Source organism: Talpa occidentalis, unplaced genomic scaffold, assembly GCF_014898055.3.
Source record: "Talpa occidentalis isolate TD23 unplaced genomic scaffold, MPIMG_talOcc4v2.1 talOcc4.6, whole genome shotgun sequence".
Lineage (NCBI taxonomy): Eukaryota > Metazoa > Chordata > Mammalia > Eulipotyphla > Talpidae > Talpa > Talpa occidentalis.
Genome location: NW_023604972.1, coordinates 48,570,443 through 48,596,228, shown reverse-complemented (window position 1 = coordinate 48,596,228; position 25,786 = coordinate 48,570,443). Strand labels below are relative to the sequence as shown.

The following is a 25,786-nucleotide window of genomic DNA, read 5'->3' as shown; positions in this document are numbered from 1 at the left end:
ACTGTCTTTTTTCTTTGCAAGTTTCTGTTTAACTCCCAGAGAAGGCAAGAGGCTCTCATAATATAGAGTAGCTGTCTCCAGTACTCCTGTTTAGCCTTACACAGGAGAATAGGACCTGATGGTGGTGGAGAATTCTCCATGGAAAATTAGAGGCGATCTTCTCCATCGGAACGTTGTGTAACTAAGAATAAAACGATACAAAGATCTTTCTCATTTTAGTGAAATGCGACAGAGATCTTTTTCATTTAAGTTGAAATTCTTCAGTCCTCTGAAATCTTACAAGTGAGGCTAGTTCACCTCACAGTGAAGGCAGAGGTTGGTTGGATGCTGACCAAGTCTTTTGACACCCATGTAGTCTTGCTTCCTTTAAGCTATTTTCCTGTCAATTACGCTTTCAAATTTTCGCTAATCTTAAAAATCCATTGTGTGACCCCTGAGCCCATCTTGAAGTCCACACTCTCAGTGTCAGTTCTTCTCCTGGCCCTTTGTTACTGAGTTTCTATCCCAAATCTCCCTGAAAGGCTAAATTCAGTGCTTTTCTCTCTGATCTCATTTGCTTTGATATGTCTCTGGGATGTGAACTGCAGCCTGCTTACCTCTTGAAAAACTTCACATCATGGCCTCTGAAACTTTTCCTAGATCTTTTAGCTGTACAGCTATTCCTTCTCTGTCTTTATTGTTTGCTTTTCTTTCTCCCCCCTCTCCCATAAATAATACTCATAGGCGTTATTGAAATGTGCATATGTAAAAATAGAGGTATTTCTCTCTTTTCACCCTTAGTGATAGCTCCTACTACTAATGGGACTTAGTTTTTAACTCTATGAAGTGGTTTCTTGCCTTGACCTTCTTTCCTACTATCTGATATATTTCCAACTTGATGATCCACATGTCCCTCAAACTAAACATAGATACCTCTGGATTCATTACTGCTTTGTAAACCAAGTTCATTCTCCTGCCTTTGGTCAATGCCTAGCCTATAAAAGGCGTTCTATTCATTTTTGAAATGAATGAATCAATGAGTTCACAGTGCTGCCTTCCCCTGAGCCTTAAACATCAAAACATTGGAATCACTCTGATGCCTCTCTTGTTTACACCCATTTAATTACCACATTTGAGAGTGTTCCTGCAGTCTTCCTTCCACTATTCTCGCTCTCTTTTTCTTACTATTAATTCCTCCTCATGATCCCTCACTTTCACCAAAGCAGTAGTTTGTTCTCACCATATCTCTCGCTCTTTCTTCAAATTTTATATAAAATGAGACACTCTTTCTCTCCTCATTGCCAGTCTGACCGCTTTGATCTGACTTCTTTCATTTTAGCCTCACATGGCAGTGATTGCTAAATATTTTCTGGTTTCTCCTTTTCAGTTCCTAGTCTCTCACTTCTTATTGCTTACTGAGTTTCTCCACCTTAAAGCTCCCACAGGTCCCCCAAACTTGGGAGTGTCTAAAATGAAACTATCTTATCTCTCAATTTGCCCCCTCACCTTAGTTGATGACATCACCTCTCACCCAATTGCCACAATGGAAACCTTCACGTTTTTGTTCCTTTTCTTTTTATCACCCATCACATGCAGTTGTCTGACTAAATTTATAAAATTACATTTCTGCATGTTTGCCTCTTTATCTGGCACTGTAACACTCCAAAATACATGTATGGCGTACCGCCAGACTTGGCAGTAAAAATATTGGGTGTATGACCTTTATTCATTGTGAACATTCTGCTGGGGAATGGGACATTTCAAAGAGAGAGTCAACCTTTGGAGTACCTGAAACTGGTGCAATAAGAAGCTCATATGACTTCCCGACAAGAGAAAAACACTTCAAATTAAGATACTGTGAAGAGAGAAAACAAACAGTAGACTCAAAATTGAGCCCCAGATCAACAGTCACAAGGTCATACAAGTCACAAGGACTGATGCTTTGTGGCATTGATATGAAATTGAACTGTTTTTCACAAAAATAACAGTGTATTGCTTTGGGAAGTAGTACAGAAATTTGTATGTTCAATGATGGTTAATTATTTTCTAAAAGAATTTTGGTGATACCACAGTAAGGGTAACACCAAATGCATCCATTTCACATATGCTTAGAAGACTATAAAAGCCTGTATAACTCACTCTGATTTCAGGCTGAACTGTTCATCTGCCCATATCTATTGGACTTGTCATGATTTATTGAAAGGAAAGAAATTGCAGAATGGCCTGTAGACAAAGCTTTTTACCAAATCCCCTGTGATAATATTTTTCTCTTCTGGCTACCATGGAGATGCCCCATTTGTACAAGAAGTTCAAGATATTAGAATAGGGTTGGGACTCTGTCTGACCCTAATCTTGTCTTCATCATCTCTTAACTTGGATTGGTGCAGGCAAGCACCATATTTATTGCCAAGAAAACTCTTTTTTTAAATTGCAAATCTGACTATATAATTAAAAAAAACTTGATCTACAGTAAAATCTAGATACTATAATATGGCTTATGAAATTTTTTAGTATCTTATTCCAGTGTCTTGCTTTTTAACCTCATTTCTAGTCACTCTCCTTCACCCATCATGCACTTCATCCTGTTCCCTATGTATACTTAACAATTTTCATGCAGTCACTCATTTGTATATACTACCTTTTAAAAATTACAGACTGATGGCAGGAACTTAGAAGACCCAAATAAGGGCTCAGACTTATTACAATAAAGTAATTATATTATAGACTAATTATAATAAAGTAAAAACCAAAATCAACAGGCAACTATAAACCAGAGACACACTATGGGAGGTGGGGGTGGAGAAGATAATAGGATCAAAACAAGGGTGGTGGGAATTTTACGGGGACTATAACGAAGATGAAAATGCATACATTGTACAAAATGGGGTCTCCAATGAAAAATGGGGTCTCCCCAGTGGCGCAGTGGCTGAGCGCTGGGTGGCGAAGCTGCCTGCAGCTTCTGCAGCGCCGGTTTGATCCCCGGCTGCTCCCCGGCCACCAGAGGAGGGTCCCACATTGTGTGCAGACCTCTCCTGCTGCCCACTGCTCCCCTCAGCAGTGTAGTTCGGTCCTTCTGCCTATTCTGCTCCCCGCTTTGGCTCTGGTGAATTCTCTCACCCTCCCGCACTTCTGACTGTACCCAGTGCTTGTATAAATAAATAAATAAATATTAAAAAAAAATGAAAAATGGGGCCTCCCCTGGTGGTGCAGTGGTTGAACGCTGGGCTGTGAAGCTGCCCGCAGCCTTTGCAGCGCTGGTTCGATCCCCAGCTGCCAGCGAGGGTCCCACATCGCACGCAGACCTCTCCTGCCACCTGCCACTCCCGCTGCTCCCCTCAGCAGTGTATTTCTTCAGTCTGCCTGTTCTGTTCCCCACTCTGGCTCTGGTGAATTCTCTCACCCACCCGTGCTTCTGACTGTACCCAGTGCTTGTATAAATGAATAAATAAATCTTAAAAAAACAAAAACAAAAAAATGAAAAATGATGTAAAAATATATAAAATTTAAAAAATAGACTTATTTTTAGAGCAGCTCAATGTTTATAGAAAATTAGATGAAATGGAATATTTCCATATTATTTCCCTCCTCACCATTTTCCTACTCTTAAAATCTTGGATCAGGGTATAGTACATGTGTTACAATTGATGGATAAATATTGATATATTACTATTAACTAAAGCACATCATTTACATTAGGGTTTCATTTCTTTTTTTTTCTTTTTCTTTTTCTTTCTTTTTTTTTTTTTTTTTTGGTGGGAACGAACCTCACAGGCGGCCGGGGAAGAAACCGGCGCTGCAGAGACTGCGGGCATCTTTGCAGCCCAGCGCTCAACCGCTGCGCCACCAGGAGAGGCCCGGGTTTCATTTCTTGTGTTGTATACTCTGTGGTTTTGGACAACTATATAAAGACATATATCCACCATTACAATATCATACAGGATAGTTTCACTGTCTTAAAATTCTACCATACTCCTCCCTCTCTGCCTTTCACCAGGACCTTATAAATCACTGATCTTTTGGCTCTCCACTGGTGGTGCAGCAGTTGAGCGCTGGGCTGCAAAGCTGCCCGTAGCCTCTGTAGCGCCGGTTCCATCTCTGGCCCCGGGAGGGGGTCCCAAATGGAGCCACAGACCTCTCCTGCCATGCCCGCTGCTCCCCTCAGCAGTGTATTTCGTTAGTCTGCCTGTTCTGTTCCCTGCTCTGGCTCTGGTGAATTCTCTCACCCTCCCGCGCTTCTGACTGTACCCAGTGTTTGTATAAATAAATAAAGAAATCTTAAAAAAAAAAAGAGAGAGAGAGAGAGAGAAATGCTCTAAAAAAAAAAAAAAAAGAAAAGAAAAAGATCTTTTTATTTTCTCCAAGTTGTGTCTTTTCAAGACTCTCATGTAGTTGGAAGCATATAGTATGTGGGCTTCTTAGACTGACTTATTTTACTTAGTATCCATTTCAAGTTTCTCCATATCTTTTCATGGCTTAGTAGCTATTACTTTTCATCAGCTGAGTTATATTTCATTGTCGAGATGTACCACAGTTGCTTATTCATCCATCCACCCAAGGGTATCTTGGTTGCTTCCAAATTTTGGCAGTTATGATTAAAGCAGCTATAAACATCCCCGTGCAGTTTTTGTTGTGCACATAGGTTTTCCTATGAGTTGGATAAATACCAAAGAGCTTGAATGCTGGACCACAGATTGTTTAGCCTTGTAAAAACCTGCCATACTGTATTCCAAATGTTTGTATCAATTTTTGTACTTACATAGCAGTGAAATGAAAATTCCTGCTGCTCCAGATCTTCTCCAGCATTTGCAGTGATCAGGGGGTTGCGTTTTGGCCATTCTGATAGGTGCAGAGTGGTAGCACATGTTTAAGTGAGATTTACTAATGAGATGTGATTTTGAGCATTTTGTTCATATCCTCATTTGTCATCTGCGTATCTTCTTTGGTGGACTGTCTGTTTATGCCTTTTATGTTTTTCAGCTGGATTGTTCCTTGCTATTGTGTGTTGAGTTCATTGTATGTTTTGCAAACTAGTCTTTTCTTAGATGTGTTTTAAAAAAAACTTTCCCCCTGTCTGTGGGTTGTTTTGTTCTCACAGTGTGTTTGGCAAGTAGATGTTTTTAATTTTAATGAAGTCCAGCTTATACATTTTTCCTTTCATGGATTATGCTTTTGATGTTTAATCTAAAAAGTCATCACCAAGCCTGAGGTCACTTAGATTTTCCTCTATTTTTTAATAGCAGTTGTAATCTCTTGTTACATGTAGGCCTTTGATCCTTTGAGCTAATTTTTATGATGTTAAGACTTTTTTCCACCTTTCTTTTTTTTACTTGTTATATCCAGTTGGTCTAATTTGTTAAAATTTGTTAAAAAGATTATCCCTCCCGCGCTTCTGACTGTACCCAGTGCATGTATAAACAAAACAAGCAAACAAATAAATAAATAAATAAAACATGCCTCTATTAAAAAAAAAAAAAAAGATTATCCTTTCCCTCACTGAATTGTCTTTGCTTCTTATCAGTGGTCAATGGACTTTATTTGTGTGGCTCTATTTCTGGGTTCTATTCCTCTCTTCTGTGCCTTAGTTCTGTGTGTCTATTCTTTGACCAATACTATGATTCTTTTGATTATTGTAGCTCCTAATAAGCATTGAAGCCTGGTAGTATGAGCACTCTTTATGTTCCTATAATATTGTATTGGTTTGGTACACATTTTTTCTGCTAAGATGAGTTATTTCATTGGATATGCCATAATATTATTAACATAATAATAGTTATATTGAACATGTAGTGAACATATGTTATATGTCATGCACTGTGCTAAATTCTTATGATTATCTCATTTAATCCATTAACAACAGTAAGTGATATGTAACATTACTTTATCTGTCTGTCATCTGTCTCTGTGTACTTATCTTTTCCATTATAGACACTCAAGCTCATTATCATGCCCAAGGGGCTTTAAATACTAAGTGAAAGTGCATGGATTGGAACTCTGGCTGTATAAACTTAACCAGCAGTGTATCATCTCCCATATTTACAGATATACATGAAACTATACATATAAATATGTGTGTGTGTGTGTATTTATATCAGACTCCAGGTGGGTTAAGAGAGAAATAGATATCTAGATCAGAGCCAAGATTTTGGTTTCAAACTCCTTTTGGACTGGTCAAAAAAATACAACAAAGCCTAATTTTTGCTGCATTGGCTGCCAGGTGTTAATCTGCCTGCCAGAAACTTCACAGTTGATTTTGCTTTTCCTGTGTATTTTCTAGTTACTTCTTATATATATTTCCTAAATAGTGATTAATGTAATAATCACATATAAGTTTCCTCTCTTCTTTCTAAATGCCATACTCATTCTATTCCTCTCTCCTGTCCCTGCCTGGAGAATACTGCATTTTTTCCCCAAAGATAATTTGATGAACCCTTTGGTATCAGGATTTCACTGCAGTATGTGAGCATGAATAGGGATTCCATGAGGAAAGTATAAAGCCTGAGGAGTCCTCGCCGTTCTGGAAGCTGGACTGGGTCAGTCATGATGCTTTTTGGTCTCTGTCTTTCCATCAGGCTTCTCTTACCAGGGAAATTTTCCCAGGTTGGTTGTTCTTAGAATGACTTCTCAAAGGAAAATATAATCCAGGTAGAGTTTGAGCCCCTGCACTCCCTCCAGGGAATAATTTGCATCTTTAAAGATCTTTTGTCTGGATGATGCAGTTTACTAAACTTCTGTCTCACCCACCAGCAGTGTGGCATTTTCTTATACCAAGACTTTAAATTTCTAGTCTCAAACTGTGCTATTATTTTTTCAATGCTGACTACATGCCATACTTCTCATGGAAGACTTTGCAAGTACAACTTCCGTAATAATTCTGAGATGGATATAATTATATCTATTTTCTAGACAGACAGATTGATAGGTAGGTAGTTGGATGGATGGATGCATGCATGCATGCTAAATAATTTTTAAAAGGTTACCTATCAGAAAAAGGACAGATTGTTTTATTATTCTTTCTGTCTTGATGCCATTGCTCTTGTTAAATCCTGTTCTTTATTATCTCCATGCTCATATCTTTTCTAAAAATAATTAATTTATTTATATATATTTTACATCATTGTTCATTTTTTTTTTCAATGTTTGCTTTCTTTGCTGAGGTGTAGTCCCCATAGAATTTCCTCCACCAATTCACCCACTCATATTTTTTGACATCACGTTCTGCCCTCTGATTATAAGAATGATACTAATAACCTGTAGTTGTTAGATCAATAGAGCAAACATTCTGTAGTTCAATTCATGTGGCTAGTAATATGTATTTGAGAAATGGCTTAAATATTTCAGTGACTGATACAGGAAACTGAATGAATCTAATTAGGTTTTATGAAACCAGACACTTGAGGTCTTGGCTTGAGGGAGAGCAAAATTTAAATGGGTGAACTACAAAATCAGATGTAGTATTGAGCCATCAAATAACTTACTGCATAAATTGTGATTTGAAAGATGAATTAGTCATTCTCATTTCTTCCCTCTTTGGAATTCTAAATAGCTTGAAAGATTTATACAGCTTCCAAACTGACTTCATTAAAGCCAGAAAATAGTTGGTATTTTGGGAGAATTGAACATCCTTTATCTAATTGTGCTTCAGGTTTATAAAATTATTGGATTGGTACAATGTACTTTGAATTCCATACAGAGAGCAAAAATGATTCTAAACCCTTCTCATATTTAGAATGGTGAGACTATTTTCCGTGTCAAATTTTACTACAAATTCATGGAGCTATGTCCCTGTATAATACATGACAGTTACATCTTTGTAAACAATTGTTCTTTCAATAAAAACTGAGGAATAAGTTTAATGTTAGATTTAAAAGTTTTTGTGCTTACTGTTCTTTATAAGGCAGTTCCTTTTCCTCCCACTACTGCTCTCCCTCCATCCTGCTGAATCCTTGACCATGAACCACAAAACTGTATCTATCTATTGATAGAAGACATCTCACTGCTGCAGGTCACAAACTTGTGCCCACATTTATTTAAGGTACCTTTGAGGGAAGCCTTCTCTGTCCTGTCATTGAGAACCTCATTCAAGTTTATTCCCAGTCTAATGTGAAATGTCCTTCCCAGTCTGCTTTATTCGGAAAAAAAGGGTATCCAGACCAATTGCTTGAATACTAGTCTCCTCAGCCTTTTTGGATATTCTTAATACATAAGAATCATAAATGTCAACAGAAACTTAAAGGTTAAACCTGCTTCATCTCTGAAACATATTAAGGCAGTGCTCTGGAGGCTAATGTTTATTAATGACTTCTTTGAACCTGAATTCTATGAGGAATATCTGGGTTTTGCAAGATGACTTGTATAAGGACATTTATTTCTCTTTGTACCATCCATCTTAGGTGACCTGCATTGGAGATTTGGTTGAATCTATTTGAAACTCAGAGAATCTTTTACATTTTTACATGTGTGCCTTTGTCATTGCAGAGTCATACTTATTGCAGGAAAGCTGGTAGAATCAGTCTCAGCATGTCACTTCTCTATGAATTTGAAATTTAGAGGAGAACAGGGACAAGGTTGTGTGGGTTATATCACTTTGAGTTTCCTCTCTTGATATGAGGTAACAAGAGGTATAATCTTAACTTAGTTTACAAATGTTATAATATTTCTTAGGTGTGCCTGTCAAAAAATCACACATTCAAAAGCATGTTTATTTATCTGTTTTTTTAAAGATTTATTTATTTATGCATATAAGAGCTGGGGTGTAGGCCAGAGGTGTGGGGGATGAGAGGATTCACCAGAGACAGAGTAGGGAGCAGAACAAGTGGATTAACTGAAATACACTGCTGAGGGGAGCAGCTGGTGAGTCAGGAGAGGTCTGCTATGTCATGTTTGTCAGCTCCGTGGCCAGGAATCGAACTCATGCTGCTGTGGCTGCTGACATCTTCATAGTGCTGAAAATTAACCCCTTGTGACACCAGGGAGGCCCCTCAAAAGCATGAAGTTTAAGTAATCAAAAGACTTAAATTTTATGGTCATTAATCATGGCAGCATTTTCCCGATGTCACCCTTTTGCGTTCTGTTGATTTTGTTCATATAGGTTATTTTTTTAAGATTTATTTTTATTTATTTATGCATACAAGAACTGGGGTGTAGACCAGTGTGTGTGTGGAGGGGGCTGATGAGAGGATTCACCAGACAGAGTGGGGAGTAGAACAGGCAGGACGGATGAGACAGGAGAGGTCTGCTGTGCCATGCAATTTAGCTCCCTGGTAGGGGATCGAACTCAAGCCATAATGGGGAGGCACCCTGTGGGCTTATCATTGCAGATGATTTATTTCTACTCAAATTGAATCGACTCAGTAAACCTAAAAACTTAATCTCCACTTAAACAATAGCATCCGTGAAATCAAAACTTTGGGGTGCCAGTTATTTATTTCTAATAAAATAAACACATGACTATTGAATCTATTTATTTATTTATTTATTTATTTATAGAGGCATGTTTTATTTATTTATTTTATTTGTTTGTTTTTTTTTTTGTTCATACATGCACTGGGTACAGTCAGAAGCGCGGGAGGGTGAGAGAATTCACCAGAGCCAGAGCGGGGAGCAGAGCAGGCAGAAGGACCGAAGTACACTGCTGAGGGGAGCAGCGGGCGGCAAGGGAGGTCTCCGCGCCATGTGGGACCCTCCTCCGGTGGCCGGGGAGCAGCCGGGGATTGAACTGGCGCCGCAGAGGCTGTGGGCAGCTTTGCAACCCAACGCTCAACCGCTCCGCCACTGGGGAGGCCCCATAACTATTGAATTTAAAAAATGTTTCTGAGTGGACTCAAATCATGCTGCAATAATCCCTAGTCTGCCTGTTGCATCCTAAGACCCAGCGGACTAGTGACTACGTTAGGGACTACACTGAGGATGTACTGACAGGAAAAGGATGGAGCCTTGCTCTGTAAACCATTATTTTTGGATATATTCAGCTTTAGGATATAAAGGATGTAGAAGAATTATCATACCTCTGTTCTACCTATGGCCACAATCCAGAAGTTGTTTTTCTTTTTTTAGCCATGAGCATTGATCATGAAGACAAAACTTAATAGGTATATGCAGCAGGAGAAAAGTGCTAATAAAGCAGCACCATCTTTGCTTCCTCCTCCGAGGAATGCAGATGTGTTATTTTCTAAATCAGGAGGTTTCTTAGTGCAGTTGCATTGGGAGCTGTGAGAGTGTGACATTTCCAAGTCTTTGCTGCTATAGCTGCTCCTTTGCTTTTTTATCTTTGCCACACTGACATCCACATCGGAGTTTTGTGATGCTTTTGACAGTTGTCGGAGAGAATGGCCAAAGGGCACAGCAGGTAATGCAGGATGTTTGTGCAAAATACTAGGTGTGATACATGTACCAGCAAAGGTACAGGGAAGTATGAAACCAAGTGCCAGCTCCTTCCCATGTAGACATAAATGGAACCAATCAATGGTTTTCCTTCCAGCGCACAGGTAATTTATTGCTTATCAAACAATGATGATAACTGCTGTGTTTCTATTTATGAAACAGATGGGAGGGAGAGGAGTGGCGTGGTTTTAGGGAAGTGAAACTCCATGAGGTAACTCTCAATTCTGTGCCCTTTTTCAGATCGTTGAGCAAAATGGGAAATGGTTCAGTGAAGCCCAAGCATTCCAAGCATCCTGATGGCCACTCCGGGAACTTCACCAATGAAGCCCTGCGGAACAAGGTGACAGAGCTGGAGAGAGAGCTGAGGAGGAAGGATGCCAAGATCCAGGAGCAGGAGTACCTTTTGAAGGAGCTCCGGGAACAGCTGTCGAAGCAGACCGTGGCCATCGCGGAGCTCACGGAGGAACTCCAGAACAAGTGCATCCAACTGAACAAGCTTCAGGATGTTGTGCATGTGCAGGGAGGAAGCCCGCTGCAGGCCTCACCAGAGAAGGTGCCTCTGGAAGTTCACCGCAAGACCTCGGGACTGGTCTCTCTCCACAGCAGGAGGGGAGCGAAGGCTGGGGTGTCTGCTGAGCCAACAACCCGAACCTATGACCTCAACAAACCTCCAGAGTTTTCCTTTGAGAAAGCAAGAGTCAGAAAGGACTCCAGGTAAGAAATTCTCCCCATGCACTTTTGACTGAGGTTGCCTGAACATGATACAATAGGTGATACTAAGCCATTATCTCTTAGGTTTTGGGGTAGAGGGGCTTTGAAAATGGTTGTGTCTTGCAAAGAAGTCTCCCTTTAAATAGAAACTTTTCTTTTAAGCAAGGATTGTACTATGCCTGGTTTTTGATGTGTGATATGTGTAACTGAGCATCTGAGTTTATGAAAATCATTTCCATCATCTCCAAAATGCTAGCAGAATGAAGAACTATTTTTAGGAAGTCTAACCTTCTGTCTTTCTACAGGATTGGACTTAAAAGTATACACAAATCACAGTGAATTATATATGTATATAGCGAAAGTCACTCCTCAGGATTTAGTCTGCAAGTGTCATGACAAAGGAGTAAACTGGTTTCTCATTCATTTATTCATTCATTCATTCATTCTACAGTTTAAATCAAGCACTGCCCTCTTCCAACCATTGTGTTAGATGCTAAGGATATATCAGTGAATAGACACAGAGAAGATAGTATACAGGAAACAAGTAAACATTGTGTAATTATTAATTTCAATAAATGATACAATGGAAGCCAACAGATAGTGGGTGATCTCTGAGATTAAGAGGAAAGAAAGACAAAGAGACAACAGAATTGGGATTGTTGAGACATCCTGACTGAGGAGGTGACCTTTACCTAAGAACCTAAGGAGGAAAAGAAGTGCAGGTTAGTTGTAAAGGACATTGCAGGCAGAAGGAACAATTAAAAGCTATAATGAACTTAACAAATAAGGACTTTTAAAATAACATATAAGTATTTACTGCAGTACCTGTGCATGCACTGCACACCTGTGTGTCTGTACGCATGTGCACACTCACATTTTTTTCTGGCTAACCTTTCCTAACCAGGAAGATTGAATGGACCCATCACAAGTTAGGGTCCCCCTACCTGCATTATTTTTAAATGAGTAAATATTCATTAGTTGAAATTAGGTCCTTTGCCTTAAGAATGTCTTGGCTGAGTTTCGATCTCTTGCAAAATGCATAATTTGTGAAATTGAAGCAAATTTTAATTTTTCACAACACAAGTAATATAAGTCAAGATAAAACATCTGACTTAAATGATTAGCTTGACAATAGAACTACGAAGGAGTTTATTCATCAACTTGTGGCCAGTACTTGGTACATAGTAAATGACTGATAAATATTTGTTAAGGAAACAAGTCCGTCTGGATTATTAATCATAATTCTTTGTGATGAAAGAAATCTGGTTAACATTAAACTTCTGAAGATTTTGTAAGCCAAAAGTTTTATCAGCCAGTTTAGAAAGGTTATATCTATACCCTTTTCAAAAGGAATAATTATTTTTTTAAGTGTGAATTCAAAAAATGTGTTATAAACTTATGCTTGTTTTTAAAAAATAGAACACCATCCAGTATTCTTTTTTAATACATCAGAGAGATAGGTACACAGTAATATTCTGTGTTATGCATTATTCTACTCATATGTGTATACTTAACCATAATTTAAATATAAAAAATTCAAATAGCAACATGCTTATATCTAGAAGTGTAAGAGAATTTAATAACAACTCATTTTCTTTGACTTTCTCCCTGCAAATTCTACCAGATTTCTCCTCTTGAACCTAGATTATGTTCAGTTATTTTGTCCATCTTGAGGCAACCACTATTCTCTGAGTGTTAGGTAACTTAACAATCTGAGACAAATATACATTAGCTGTATTATAACTAGGCAAGAAAATCAGAAATTATACACAATTTCGGGACCCAACTACCTCTTTTTTGTCTGTCTGTAGTGAGTGGCACACCAGAGAGAAAAGATATTAATACTAAACCAGAATTTGTAGTGAGTTTCCTCATCATCAAGGAAAGCCTGATGGGTGCACATCTGTACTGAGGTCATGATGAAGAAATGGGCAAGCTGATTCCTTACTGACTAAGTCCTAAAGAGACCAAACTAGACTTTTCAGGCCCTAATAATCACCATCTGTTTTCATAGTCTTATATTAAATTGAAAAATTAAATAGAATATGGGAATCACTCTTATTTCATTGACTGGTTTTCTGCCTCAGTTTCCCGCTGAAAATCTCTCTATTTGGGTCTGGAATAAATGGCTAAACATAGATAGCTACTGTAATCATTCAGAGATTAAAAATTTTCCAGTCTTTTGACAGTGCTCGGTAATATCATTCATTTCCTGTTTTCAAATAGTTCTAGTTTTCGAGAAAATCCATAAAAACTTTGATTATTTTTATATATCTTTTATGGAAACTATGAAAAATTTTGTAAGAAAGTATTTTCTAGAAATTAGAATATTAACAAGGATGGGAGAGTTATCACTGAATCAGTATCCACTGGTTTGGCTACTTTTTTCACACTTTTCTGCTAGAAATTGGAGCATTCAAGGTATCTGTCAAAATAGCTACTCTGTTTATCCTTAGGTCTCATGGTTTACTTGTTGAACTTCTATTAAGTCTCCTGACTGAATTCATGACTAAATTTGTTCTTACTAAATTTGTTTGTGGGTAGAATATTGGTGGGAAGGCCACACCTAAGGGGAATAATTACTGTACAAAAGTGAGAGATGATATAAAAAATTATACATATATTTATATATATATTATATATTTATTTATCATTATATATTGCCTCTTCAACCCCTCCAAGTACACATCATGGGTACCACGAGGCACTTGGAACTTCCTATGGAATAAGAGAGTGTTCCATTTTCTCCAGACAAGTGTGGTGTCTGGGTTCCATGCCTGCTCATCTACACTGATTATCCCCTCTGTTCTGATGACTGTCACATGATGCTGCTTCTGAGTCTTATAATTCTGGCACTGGGAACCCAACTCCCAGCCAATGTTGGTGGGGAAGTTCCCTGGTGGGGACAGACTCTATAAGGAAAGACTTAAATGTTCTGGTGGTATTGAGGGGCTATTGAAAGTTGTCTCTTGCAAAATTCAAGTTTTTTTTTTTTTAAGATTGATTTATTTATGCATACAAGAGCTGGGGTACAGGCCAGAGATGTGGGGGGATGAGAGGATGCACCAGAGACAGAGTAGGGAACAGAACAGGCAGACTGACTGAAATACACTGCTGAGGGAGCAGCGGGCAAGGCAGGGAGAGGTCTGCCATGCCATGTGAGACCCTTGCCGGCCGGCCGGCGGGGATCAAACCTGTGCTGCAGAGGCTGCAGACAGCTTCACAAGTGCAGAGCTCAACTGTCTGCACCACCAGGGAAGGCCTTCAAGGGTTTGTTTTTAAGATCAGTTTCTAGTATAATTTATTGTTGTCCAATAGAATTGTCTATTATAATATAGAAAGATATACTCTATAATGTGTATTGCCCAGTATGGTAGCCAGTAACCAGTTGTGACTGTGGAGCTTTTGAAATGTAGTTGCTGATTCCGCGCCTCTGGCCTGTACCCCGGCTATTGTATAAATAAAAAATAAATCTTTAAAAAAAAAAGAAATGTAGCTGCTGATAAACCTAATTTTAATTTTTAATTAATTCAAAATGTAACTAGACATATGTGTCTAAGGACTCTGTATTAGATATTGTGGTTGTAGGTTTTTGACTGCAGCTGCTATCCCTGCCAATTGTGATTGGTGAGGTTTGAGAAAATTTTATAAAGTAATACCTGTGTTAGCTTTTAGGGCAAAGCCACAGAAAGTGAGAATGTGCCTGTCAGATCCCCACAATGTGGGAATCACTCTTAAGGTGCACTGCACCGACAGTTTATCACAGCCTTTTGTGGTGACTTGGCTTCATGCCCACTGACTATTTTAGATCTTTACAAGCATGCAACTATGTGGGCATGTAGCCCGTTTCTATTACAGGTACTCAGCCTTACAGGAGGATCGTAAATCATGATGAGTCAGAGTACCACAGTATATCAGGTACTCTGATCTTGGATTTAAATTTAATATGGTGAACAGCAGAAGATTTTAGAGCTAGAAAAACCATAAAGTTTATCTCATACTAAGCCCTTACTGGAAAAGTGAGGCTACAGGTACAGGATGTTGCAGAACATGCCATGGGAAGTAACAGAGTTAAGGGTAGAGGAAGACTCATGACCAGGTTTTTTTCCTTCTACAATCCTGGTGTTCTTAGTTCTCTCTGTAAGGATGAAAGTCCTCAAGCAGACCAGTTTGGGCAGCAGTCTGCTTTATTATGGTGTGCCCTACTGACTGGTAGCAAGAACAGTGATTCCTCCTGGTATCTTCTGGCTTCTTCCAAGCAAAGTTAAGCAGAGCTCACCTATCGCAGCAATAGTCAACAAGTGCTGAATCCTCAGAGCACAGGCCTATGTGAAAAGGACACAAAAAATGTGTCTGATTCATCTTATGGCACAGGCTATGATGTACATGGAGGGGCAGGAATGGGTTCCCAAATGAATATAATGCTTCGCAAGTTTGAGAACTGAGTGTCCGTGGCAAAGGATGAGGAAGAGCTCAGATAGCATTTCTGTCCAGGTCTGACTTTCCTTGAGCACCAAGACAACCAGACATCCAGAGGTCAGATCTTTTACTGAAATCGAATTTTCTGTTTATGTAGACATTGTTTAGCAAACTTCAGTTCTGGCAGAGCAAAATTACGGCCTCATGCTGAATGTCTGGTGGGACACAGGCAAATTAACCAGAGCTGTCTGGCAGGTTGTTGGTATGAAGCCCTTTTGCTCGGAACACTTAAAATATCATTTGAAACTATTGTTCTTCTGTGAAAAAGAGAGATAAAACAAAGACTTGTCAACTGACTTCAGATGTTGACGCTCATTTTAGGAAGCACAATTAGTTTTGTTTGTCACTCCCACCCGGGAGCAGAATAGGTAAAAGTGGAGCATGCTAGTGAGTCATCCATTTAAATAAAATGTGGTAAAGGAGTGAGGAAGAGTATGCATGTTATTTTTTGTGCTTCCTTTCTAAAGCAGTGCTGAGCATTTAAAAGTGCATTGTAGAAATGGGGTTCCTTTATTGAACAGGCGTGTATCTATGGAATATCAATAATAATAATAATAAACTATACTATAGAGCACTGATTATGTGCTAGGCACCACCCAGAACATGTCACATTTGTTGGGTTATTTAATCCTCCAACAAACTATACCTTCCTTTTACGTAAGAGCAAATGGAGGCACACAGAATTAAATAGCTGTCTACGGTTACAGAGCTTTTAATATTGCAACCAGGATTCAAAACCAGATAATCTGCTATTTAAGTCTGTTTAACAACTCTTATATACCATTTTTCTGAGGTGAAAATTAGAGGTAGACTGTTTACATTTTACTTGGGCAACCTTGAAAAATATTAAATAAATAATTACATATAGCTTTTTTGGTATGATTGCAAACAACTACTTGCTATTGTTATTCTCCCTGAAAATTATGCTTCCAAAAGTGCTGCCTTGTTACCACTTTGAGGCAGAGGAAAATTTTTCTGGGGGCAGAGAGGAAGAGAAACCTTTTTTTCTTCACACAATAATGATTTAAATGTTGTTGTTGAGAGACTCTCTACCTATATTTTACATAGATTATTAAAGTATTTTAAGAATGTATGGACAGACTCATTTATCAGTTGAATTCTTAAAAAATCATATTTATGATTATAAATAGGATTGTCTTAATCTGAGTCTTCAGCAAAGCAAAGCATAAAGCTCCCTATACAAGGGACGAAGAGAAAAGTTCAATTATGTGGTGACTGATAGTCAAAAGTGGGGTGAAGCCAGCCAGGCCATGTGTTTGGTGAAAGTTGTCAGAATGGTTGAGAACAGAAGGCTATGTGTTATAGCATGTTTAGACATCTAGATCCCAGCTAACTACTCAGGGTGAGATGAGAACAACCTGTTGTTTTCTGTACATTATTTAAGTGAGGATGGAGACTTGCCTAGCGAGGCGGTTGTTGCTTTTCCGTTGTATTGGAGATAAAAATGAAAGCTCAGTCTTTGCACTACTTTCTGAACATGATGTGTTATAGTTTGTGGAGCCAGGTTCAAACCTGAGTGCCTACTGTGAAAGTGTTTTCTCGCTCACCTCTCAAGGGTGACCTAGCCTGCCATGTGCCATGCAAATACTCCCCTTGAAGCTGTGTGGTTTGGGGGCTTGAGGTGGGCTATCAAAGTTCCCGAGAAAGGGAGAGGTGTGAGAAGCATCAAGTTAGAGAACCTTCTTAGAATAAGTGGCCATCTAGGTGAAGTTACAGAGGTTTGACAGGCTTTCTGAGTTCCACACCTCTCTTCCAGTCTCTGGTATTCATCTTTCTCTCTAGAAGCCCAAGGCTCTGGGCTCTCCTAACTCTCAGACTCTCAAATTATCTTTTGCTTAGTTTATAGCTGCCCTTTGCTCCTTTTCACTTTATGCTCAAATCTTGCAGGCTGTCAGTTGATAGGTGTTAAGAAAATTGCTTCATCAAGCTTCAGAAAACACTCATGATTCAAGGACATATTGTTTCAAATAGTCAAAAGTCTAAGTGTTTGTTGTAGGGACCCACCTTACTCAGCCTCCCCTCACCTTGAGGCCTATAATCCTAAATTTCATCATGCTCTCTGATATTTTTATACTACCTGAAAACCACAGAGGTGTTTGACCCAATAGCTTGGATAATAGCTATGATGTCCAAGATTTCCCTTCTTTAGATTAAGACACTCAGTTCAACAAATATTGAATATTTCCTCAGTGAAGCTTGTTCTTTAATGTTATTTTCTTTTCCTTTTGCTTTCTTTTTATTTTCTGTTTCTTTCTGTCTCCCCCCACCCCCATTTCTTCCACTTATACCTTTATTTTTCCCTCCTGATTTCCCCCCATTCTCAGTATCAGTCACGTGCCAACAATACCAATTTCAAATATCTATTATAGGCTAGCCACAGTGAGCTTTGACCTACATCGAGTTATCTCATTTATTTTCACAACAAACCCCAGTGGATAAGTCCAATTATATGAGGCTCAGAAATCATAAGTAACTAGTCCACTGTCATCATTTGTGCTGAAAGGTGTATCCCTTCATCTGGGTGTCAGCTAGGTGAGGTGACAACTACCATTCAGTCACATCGACTCTCATACCTATATTCATTTTATTTTGCTTGATATTTTACTAAATAAAAGGATATTCATAGCAGTTTTTTGTTCTGCTTGGCCTCAAATATGTTAGTGCTGGTGAATCAAGCAGCTCTGACTTTCTGTCACTGAACTGGAGGCCTGGGCAGGAGCCTCTATCCTTCCTCACTTATTTTTTTTAAATTGCTTCTGAAATGGTTACTGCCCATTTTCTCTCTAAATTCCCAGGAAAGAGTGTAGTAGAAATATAATACTTGAGAAGACAATGACCTTTTTCTCCTTGCTGGTCTGATCCAAGCGAAGCATGGACACTGACCTTTGTCACTCAATTAGCAGTGTGGTCAGTTTCTAAGGAATCTTCCCTTTTCTTCCTGGAAGCCTGGGCTATTCTGCTCCTGAAACCTGATTTTTTTCTGGGGTTTAAAGTGCAGTAAAATTTTTAAGACTGAGGAAAAACTAAAGTCAAAGATAAATCTTTTTCACTTTTAAACTCTTTTAGGAAGAACTTTTTATGTAAAAGATAAATCTCTTGTATTTATCCCTTGACTAAAAATGATTACTTTCTTTAAATAAAAATAGTTAGCCTCCTCCCCTCCCTGTTAACTCCCCTTAGAAATCCTTAGAAATATTTGTTAGTCGTCGATTTTTCAATGTGATCTTGATGTTATTTGAGACCAATAGTCAGGAATATCTTCATGTAATTCATACTAAAATGTGAATGATTAGGAACTTCCAATTTGCATTTCATCCTTTCAGAGCATTTGCTTGTCATGCCAAATTACTTTTAACTGGTAAATTTTAAGCACCAGTTTTGATAGTCTTTTGGGTATTTATAGATCCAGCTCTGGGAAATTAGAAAGAAAGAAAAATCTGTAGTTTCTAGTCCCCTCTCTCCAGAAGACATGACAAAAATGGAGGTAAAAATGGGAGCAGAGTAAGTTACTAATTAAAACTTCTTGAAAAGAGAAACTTGAACATAGACGCTTTTTCTATTACCTGCATAACATGATACCACAAATTTAGCAGCTTCAAACACACATATTATTGACATGAGTGTTTCCATGGGTTGAGGCTGACCATGATTATTTAGGTCATTGGCTCTGGATTGCACAAGGCTGCAGTTAAAGCATCAGTTGGCTTTCTTTCTTTCTAGCACTTTCTAGAAGTATCTCTGTCAAACTCATATGATTATTGACAGAATCAATTCCTTGTGGCTGTAGAAACTAAGTCTCCATTTTCTTGCTGGCTGTCAGCTGGAGTTGCTCGAGGCTCCTAGACACCACTGAGTGTTCTCTGTCTTATGTCCTCACAGCATGTTAAGCTTAGTTCTTCAAGGCCAGTTAGAGAATCTCTTTATAGTTGACTAAGATGAAGTCTTATGTAACAAACATGGTGTGACATTCCATTGCCATTGCAACATGTTGGAGAGGAGCAAGTCACAGATTCATTCCCACTCAAAGAAGGGGGAGAACACAAGATTTTGACACCAGGAAGTGGAGATCATGGGGTCATCTTAGAATTCTATGCACCACGCTGCTCCCTCTGTTCCTCTGTTGGGGAGACTCTGGCTAAGATTATTGACCCTGCTGGATATGTAGAGCCATGCAAAATTCAGAGTCTGGGCCTCCCCTGGTGGTGCAGGCGGTTGAGCACAGTGCTGTGAAGCTGTCTGCAGCCTCTACAGTGCCGGTTAGCTCCCAGCCGGCCAGTGAGGGCCCTACATGGTGCGGTAGACCTCTCCAGTCGCGCCTGCTACTCCCCTCAGCAGTGTATTTCGTCAGTCTGCCTGTTCTGTTCCCCGCTCTGACTCTGGTGAATTCTCTCACCCTCCCGCACATCTGGTCTGTACCCCAGTTCTTGTATAAATAAATAAATAAATAAAATCTTAAAAAAATTTCAGAGTCCTCTGCATGCATGCTCACAGCATCCTTATTCACAATAACCAAAAGATGGTAATAAGTCAGATGTCCATTGATGGATAAATAGACAATCAAAACACAGTTTATACATACAAATGAGATATTGCTCTCCCTTAAAAAAAGGGAATTCCTTTCACTTTAATACTACAACATGAATAAACCTTGAAGACATTGTACTAAATGAAATGAAATGTCAGATACAAAAGGACAGATATTGAATATTCCACTTATGTGAAGTGCTTAGAGTGCTAAAAATCACAGAGACATAATGTAGAATGGAGGTCTCCAGAGGCTTCCAGGGGCTGGAAGATAGGGAGAATGGGGCTTGCAGTTTGTAATGGGTACAGTTTTAGTTTGGGAAGATGAAAAATATTCTGGAGATGGATGGTTGCAAAAGCTGTTTAACAGTGGGAATATGTATCATGTCCCTGAATTAGACGGTCAAAAATCATTAAAATGGTACAGCTTTAGTTATGTGTAGTTTACACAGTTTATAAAAACTGCCAGAGTCCTGGGGTGGAATTGACAGGCTGCCCCTACATGCATACAAGAACTGGGATATGGGCCAGAGGTGAGAGGGGGGAGAGGATTCACCGGAGACCGAGTGGGGAACAGAACAGGCAGACTGACTGAAATACACTGCTGAGGGGAGCAGCGGGTGAGCCAGGAGAGGTCTGCTGCTCCATGTGGGTAGCTCCTTGGGCAGGGATCAAACTCGTTCTACAGTGGCTGCGGATAGCTTCATAGGTTGTGTCTTAACCCCTGGCGCCACCAGGGAGGCCCAAGTGTCTTATTTAAAACTGTAATTCTTAACCCAATGTCTATATTATAATCACCTGAGAAGTATTACAAAGCACTGATGTCCAGGTACAGCCCTCAGGATTCTGAGTACATTGAGATGAGGATCCTGGGCATCAGTATCTATAAAAGTTTATAGGAATAAATTTCCCTGCCACTGACTCCAGAACTCCTCAGTCTGATGATCTGAGAGCAATGCCCACTGCAGACTTTTAAGGGACTTCTTACGATTTCTAGCTAATTTACCATGCAGCACAAAGACGATTCTGCATATCATGGAGTGTGTCAGATGAACTTCATTTTAAATGCTGGTTGTTTCCAACACTTCATTGTTGAACTCAGTTCTTTGATGCTCATGGGAATAGGATCATCTGCACACATTTAAGAAAGGGAAAGGGAAATGTTTGTTGTGAGCATGAGCATGAAATAACAGTAAACATGATTCAATTACAACCATACTAAATTACACGGGCAATAGGTTCTGAGAGCTGACAGCAGAGAGTCATGCCCGTTTTCTGATTACATGGACTGACCTCATCTTCCTCATGCTAGTTTCTCAAATTATGCACTTGTGCCTTAACTTGGTATTTTTTTTTTTTTCTGGTTGCTCTGCCACTCAAAAGATTTTGGGAGGGCAAAATAAAGAGATCCTCGTCCTGTTCATTGTCTATCCCTGTTTCTTAGGTGACTGATATTTTCTACCATAGACTACTGTTGTGTTTAGTCCCAGGAGAAAGAATTTGAATGTCCTTTAACATTCTTTTAATTTTGTTGAGTTCCTGTTATGTGCCAGGTTCTATTCTAGATTGGAGGTAATAAGAGGATGAAGAAAGCATAATCACATCTTTGAAGGTCACAGTCTCGTTTGGGAAATTAAAATGTATTGCACTCTTGTGTGTGGTTAATATTTGAAGAGACAAGGGTACAAAGGAAAGAGGGTGGGATCAAGGAAATCTCCATAGAGAAATGACCTTGAGCTGGATTATGAAGAAGGAATGTATGGCAGGTGGACTGGCATGTTTGGGGGCCTGTGAGTAGCTCAGCGGGTAAGGGCTACCCTGAGCATAGGGACACTGGACAGATAAGGCATTCTCAGCTTTACCAACCCTGTGAAGGGCCTCCTTAAATAAATATATAAAAGCAGGTGTTAAGTATAGGGTTTTTAGAGCTGTTTTAGTGCAAAGGTGTTTAAGTGTCTTCTAACTTGCTAGCTTGTTGTAGTAAAACCATCTCCTATATAATATATTTGATGTGCCAAGCTTTCATCTCCATGCTTTATATTGTTACCTTATTTAATTCTCAGAGAAACACTATGACCTATAGACTGTGTTTATTGTCATTTAGCAGTTGAGGAAACTCCAAGATTAAAGGACTTGCCCAGGGCTCCAGTTAGTAACTGGCAGAAGTAGAAATCAAATCCTGGCATTCCAGGTTCAGGAGTTGGTGCCCTTAACAAATACACTTTACAGTATGCTTCTGTTTGTATAGATAATGAAGCTATGAAATGATACCTACAAGATGTCCCTGTAGATAAGAGAGAAGGGGGAGGCTGCTGGCTCCTGCTTTGCACTGAGCCTTATGCAAAGAAGGTTGCAAGAGACGTGCTCTGACCTGATGAAAACAAACAGTGAGGACACAGCCCTCCACTACGTAGAATCAATATTGAGGGCTCAGTGGACTTGGACAAGTTAAACTTCCTGAAGTAATTTAGAGGACAGGAATTTATTGCCTAAAGGAATGTTGATTATGTAAGTTGGGGGATGTAAAAGGATTGCTAGAAGATTACTGATGTTGCCATTGATGGGCATGAGTTCAAGCCCCAGCCCTATGGAAGGAACTTTGAACTCGGCAGAGGGGGTTGGCCTCTTTGTAGTTCCCTGGCTTCCAGAAATTTTTCCAACCTGTTCTTCCTTATAAAAACATGCTGGAACTACTACAGTTGCCAACTACTATAACTACCATTTTTATGGTGCCTTATCTTAGTTAATGTGCATATAGTCCTAGGAAGTGTATATGGTAACTATGCTCTGAGATTCAGAAAGGTTCAGTGATATGTCCAAGGTCACACAGCTAGAAAGTGGCAGAGGTGAGATTTGAACCTAGGATTTCTGAGTCCAAACACATGTACACATTTTATTTTTCAAAATAAATTTTTCATCAATGTGCACAAATCATAAGGTGATTTCATCCATGTCACAGACAGATCAGGAAATAGAACATTACCAACACCTCAAAGGCTCTGCCTGCTCCCTTCTAATCTCTCCCTCAGAAGTAGCCATATTTATACTAGTATTACAGGTATTCCCTGGTTTTCAAAAATTCTGGTTACTCCACTTTGCTTTTACAAAAGAACTAGATTAGTACCTGTTTCACTAACCAAAAGAAATTCGAAGGTGATTTCTGTGTTTCCACCAAAAGGTGACAAATGAAAATGTTCTTCAGTGTTTCTTTTGTAGCAGCCATTTTAGAGGCACCCCAAAAGTGGCAAAAGTGGCATTGCCATGTTCCTTCTTGGTGACCACTGTATACTCTGTATTACTCACAGCAGTCCTGCTCTACTATATGTTACTGTTGTTTTATTTGTTTGGGACTAGTGTCACTCAAAAAAATTTCCATATAAATTGATGGTTACTTATTTCCTCACATCACGCTGTTTTGGCTTATGAAAGGGTTCATAGGAATGTCTTGCTTTCAGATAGTGGGAGAACTTATATTATAAATAACTTTTTGCCTATATTTTGACTTTAGATTATTTTAATAGTCTCTCTCACTCCCTCCATCCCTCCTTCTGCTTCTTGCTAGTAATTTATTCGTTCTGTAGTCTTTTCACATAACCTATTTTGGACTATGTTGATTTTCTTCATTATACTTTTTTTGGTTTGTTTTATTATATTCCTCCATTTCTTTCTTTTTCCCATTTTCAAGCTCAATTCTCTTTCCTGGCTCTTTGATAGGGACACTTAACTTTTTTTTGTTCCTGTCATAACTATTTGATACCACACATTGCCCATTTAGTATTTATTTAACTGAAACCATCAAGTTTTGTTAAATCATTGTTTTATTATTTGTTTAAAAATATTTTGACTTCCCTTGATATTTAACCTCTGATTAAGGGTATGTTTGTAAATGTATTATTCAATCCTCAAACATTTGAGAATTTTCTGTTTATTGCTTGTTATTGATTTCTACTGTTTTCAAAGAATAAACTCTGCATTATTTATTCATGTGAAATTTATTGATATTTGCTTTATGGTCCACTAAATGGTCAGTTTTCCTAAAGATACAATGTGCGCTTGAAAAGATTATGTACTATGAATTTGTTGAATAGTCTTTTTAAAATATCAATTATGTCAAGAGATTAAGTAAAATTTAATAATCAATTATTTAGCTCTTTTATTTTCAAACTAAATTTTGTCTGCTTATTCTTTTTTATCATCTAGAGGGATGTATTCAAATCCCCCAAAATACATGAAGATTTGTTTGTTTCCTTTGATTTGTAAAATATTCTATCAATTTGGTACTGTCTTATTAGCTTCCTGATTAATATGAAATACCCATCCTTATTTCCAGAAATGTGCTTGTCTTTTAAAGTTTGTATCATTATAATTAAAATTTACATAATAGTATATCATTTTCCACCTTTTCACTTTCAAAATTTTGTATCATTGTCTTTAAGGAATGCCTCTTATAAGAATCACATAATGTTATTTTCTTTTTAAAAATCAGTCTGACAATCATATCTTTTAATTAGGGCATTAGTACATATATCTTTAATATTATACAAATGTAAATACTAAATATTTGGATTTAACTAGCATATTAGTATTTGTTTCTTAGTTTTTCTCTTTTTTGGTCTCTTTTTGTTTATTTTCTTGACATTTTATTTGATTGATTAAATATAGATTATTATTCAGTTTTCTCTTCTGTTAACTCTCTAGTTAAATATTCTTTGGCTAATCTAATATCATCCTTATTTTATTAAATTTTGGGTAGAGATTAGTACTTTTATCAATTGCTGAATTTAAATTATGTTAATTCCTTTATTGACCATCATGCTTGGAATTTTGGCTCTTGCTCTCATACATTTTATTTATATTTTAAACTAAACAAGTTCTTATTATTAATGTTTTATAAAGATAAACTTCCTTTTGTCATCCACAAATTTACTTTTTCTATTGATCTTCCTTCTAACATTTGCTAACTTTCATCTGGGATCACTTTCCTTTTGTTACCAATGGAATAACATTTTGAAAATGTTTTCATTTTGCTTTTCATTTTGAGTACTATTTTTCATTGGGAAAGGATATTGAAATAGGCACTTTGAAATAGGCACTTGAAGTATTTGTAGATATTCTACTGTCTTCTGGCTTTCTTCATTTCTCTTGAAGAGTCAGTCAGTCCCACTGTTGAAGGTCAATTTTTCTGCAACTACCTTAAAGATTTTTCTCTTTGCACTTAGATTTCATCAATTTATTTATGATGGACCTGTATATTTTATGTGGGGATGGTAACATACCTTGTCTGTGGATTGATGAATTCCATTAACTTAAGAAAATTCTTGAATATGATGCCTTCATATACTTCAAATTGATTCTTTTCCTTTCTTTAAGTGTCCAAATTACCTGTCTATTCAACTTCTCTATCATGTCTTACATGTCGCTATGTTTTGCTTTGTTTTTGTTATTGTTGCTCTATTTTCCATTATTTCCAATCTTCTATTTAGATATATTCTACATCCAAATTCAGTTTCTAGTCTTTTTCAACCATACTTTATCCTATTTAAAGACCATCTATTAAGTCCACGTACTAGATATTGTATGCTTTAATTCTAAAATCTTTAATTCTAAAATCTTTAATTCTAAATTCTTAAATCTAAAATCTAAAATTCTAAATTTTAATTCTAAAACCCATTCTAAAATGGGTTTTCTGACA

General features: G+C 38.1%; 1 protein-coding gene and 1 long non-coding RNA gene across 5 annotated transcripts in view; one reads left to right on the top strand and one right to left on the bottom strand.

Annotated features, from left to right (window-relative positions):
- Positions 1 to 25,786, top strand: part of PRKG2 (protein kinase cGMP-dependent 2) — a 106,526-nt gene that overhangs the window by 19,338 nt on the left and 61,402 nt on the right. For both annotated transcript variants that reach the window (XM_054688111.1, XM_037530145.2), the window contains exon 2: positions 10,600 to 11,073. In XM_054688111.1, the coding sequence (XP_054544086.1) occupies positions 10,600 to 11,073 (474 nt within the window). The remainder of the gene's footprint in view (positions 1 to 10,599; positions 11,074 to 25,786) is intronic.
- On the bottom strand, positions 11,490 to 25,681 carry LOC119260973 (uncharacterized). Of its 3 annotated transcripts, XR_008549232.1 has the most exons (4): positions 25,371 to 25,681; positions 21,101 to 21,225; positions 15,350 to 15,395; positions 11,490 to 11,770 (listed from the first exon to the last, which is right to left on the bottom strand). It is a non-coding gene; the product is annotated as an uncharacterized LOC119260973 (long non-coding RNA). The 3 variants fall into 3 exon arrangements; XR_005128871.2 differs by lacking the exon at positions 15,350 to 15,395; XR_005128872.2 differs by lacking the exon at positions 11,490 to 11,770 and having other exon boundaries at positions 15,111 to 15,395.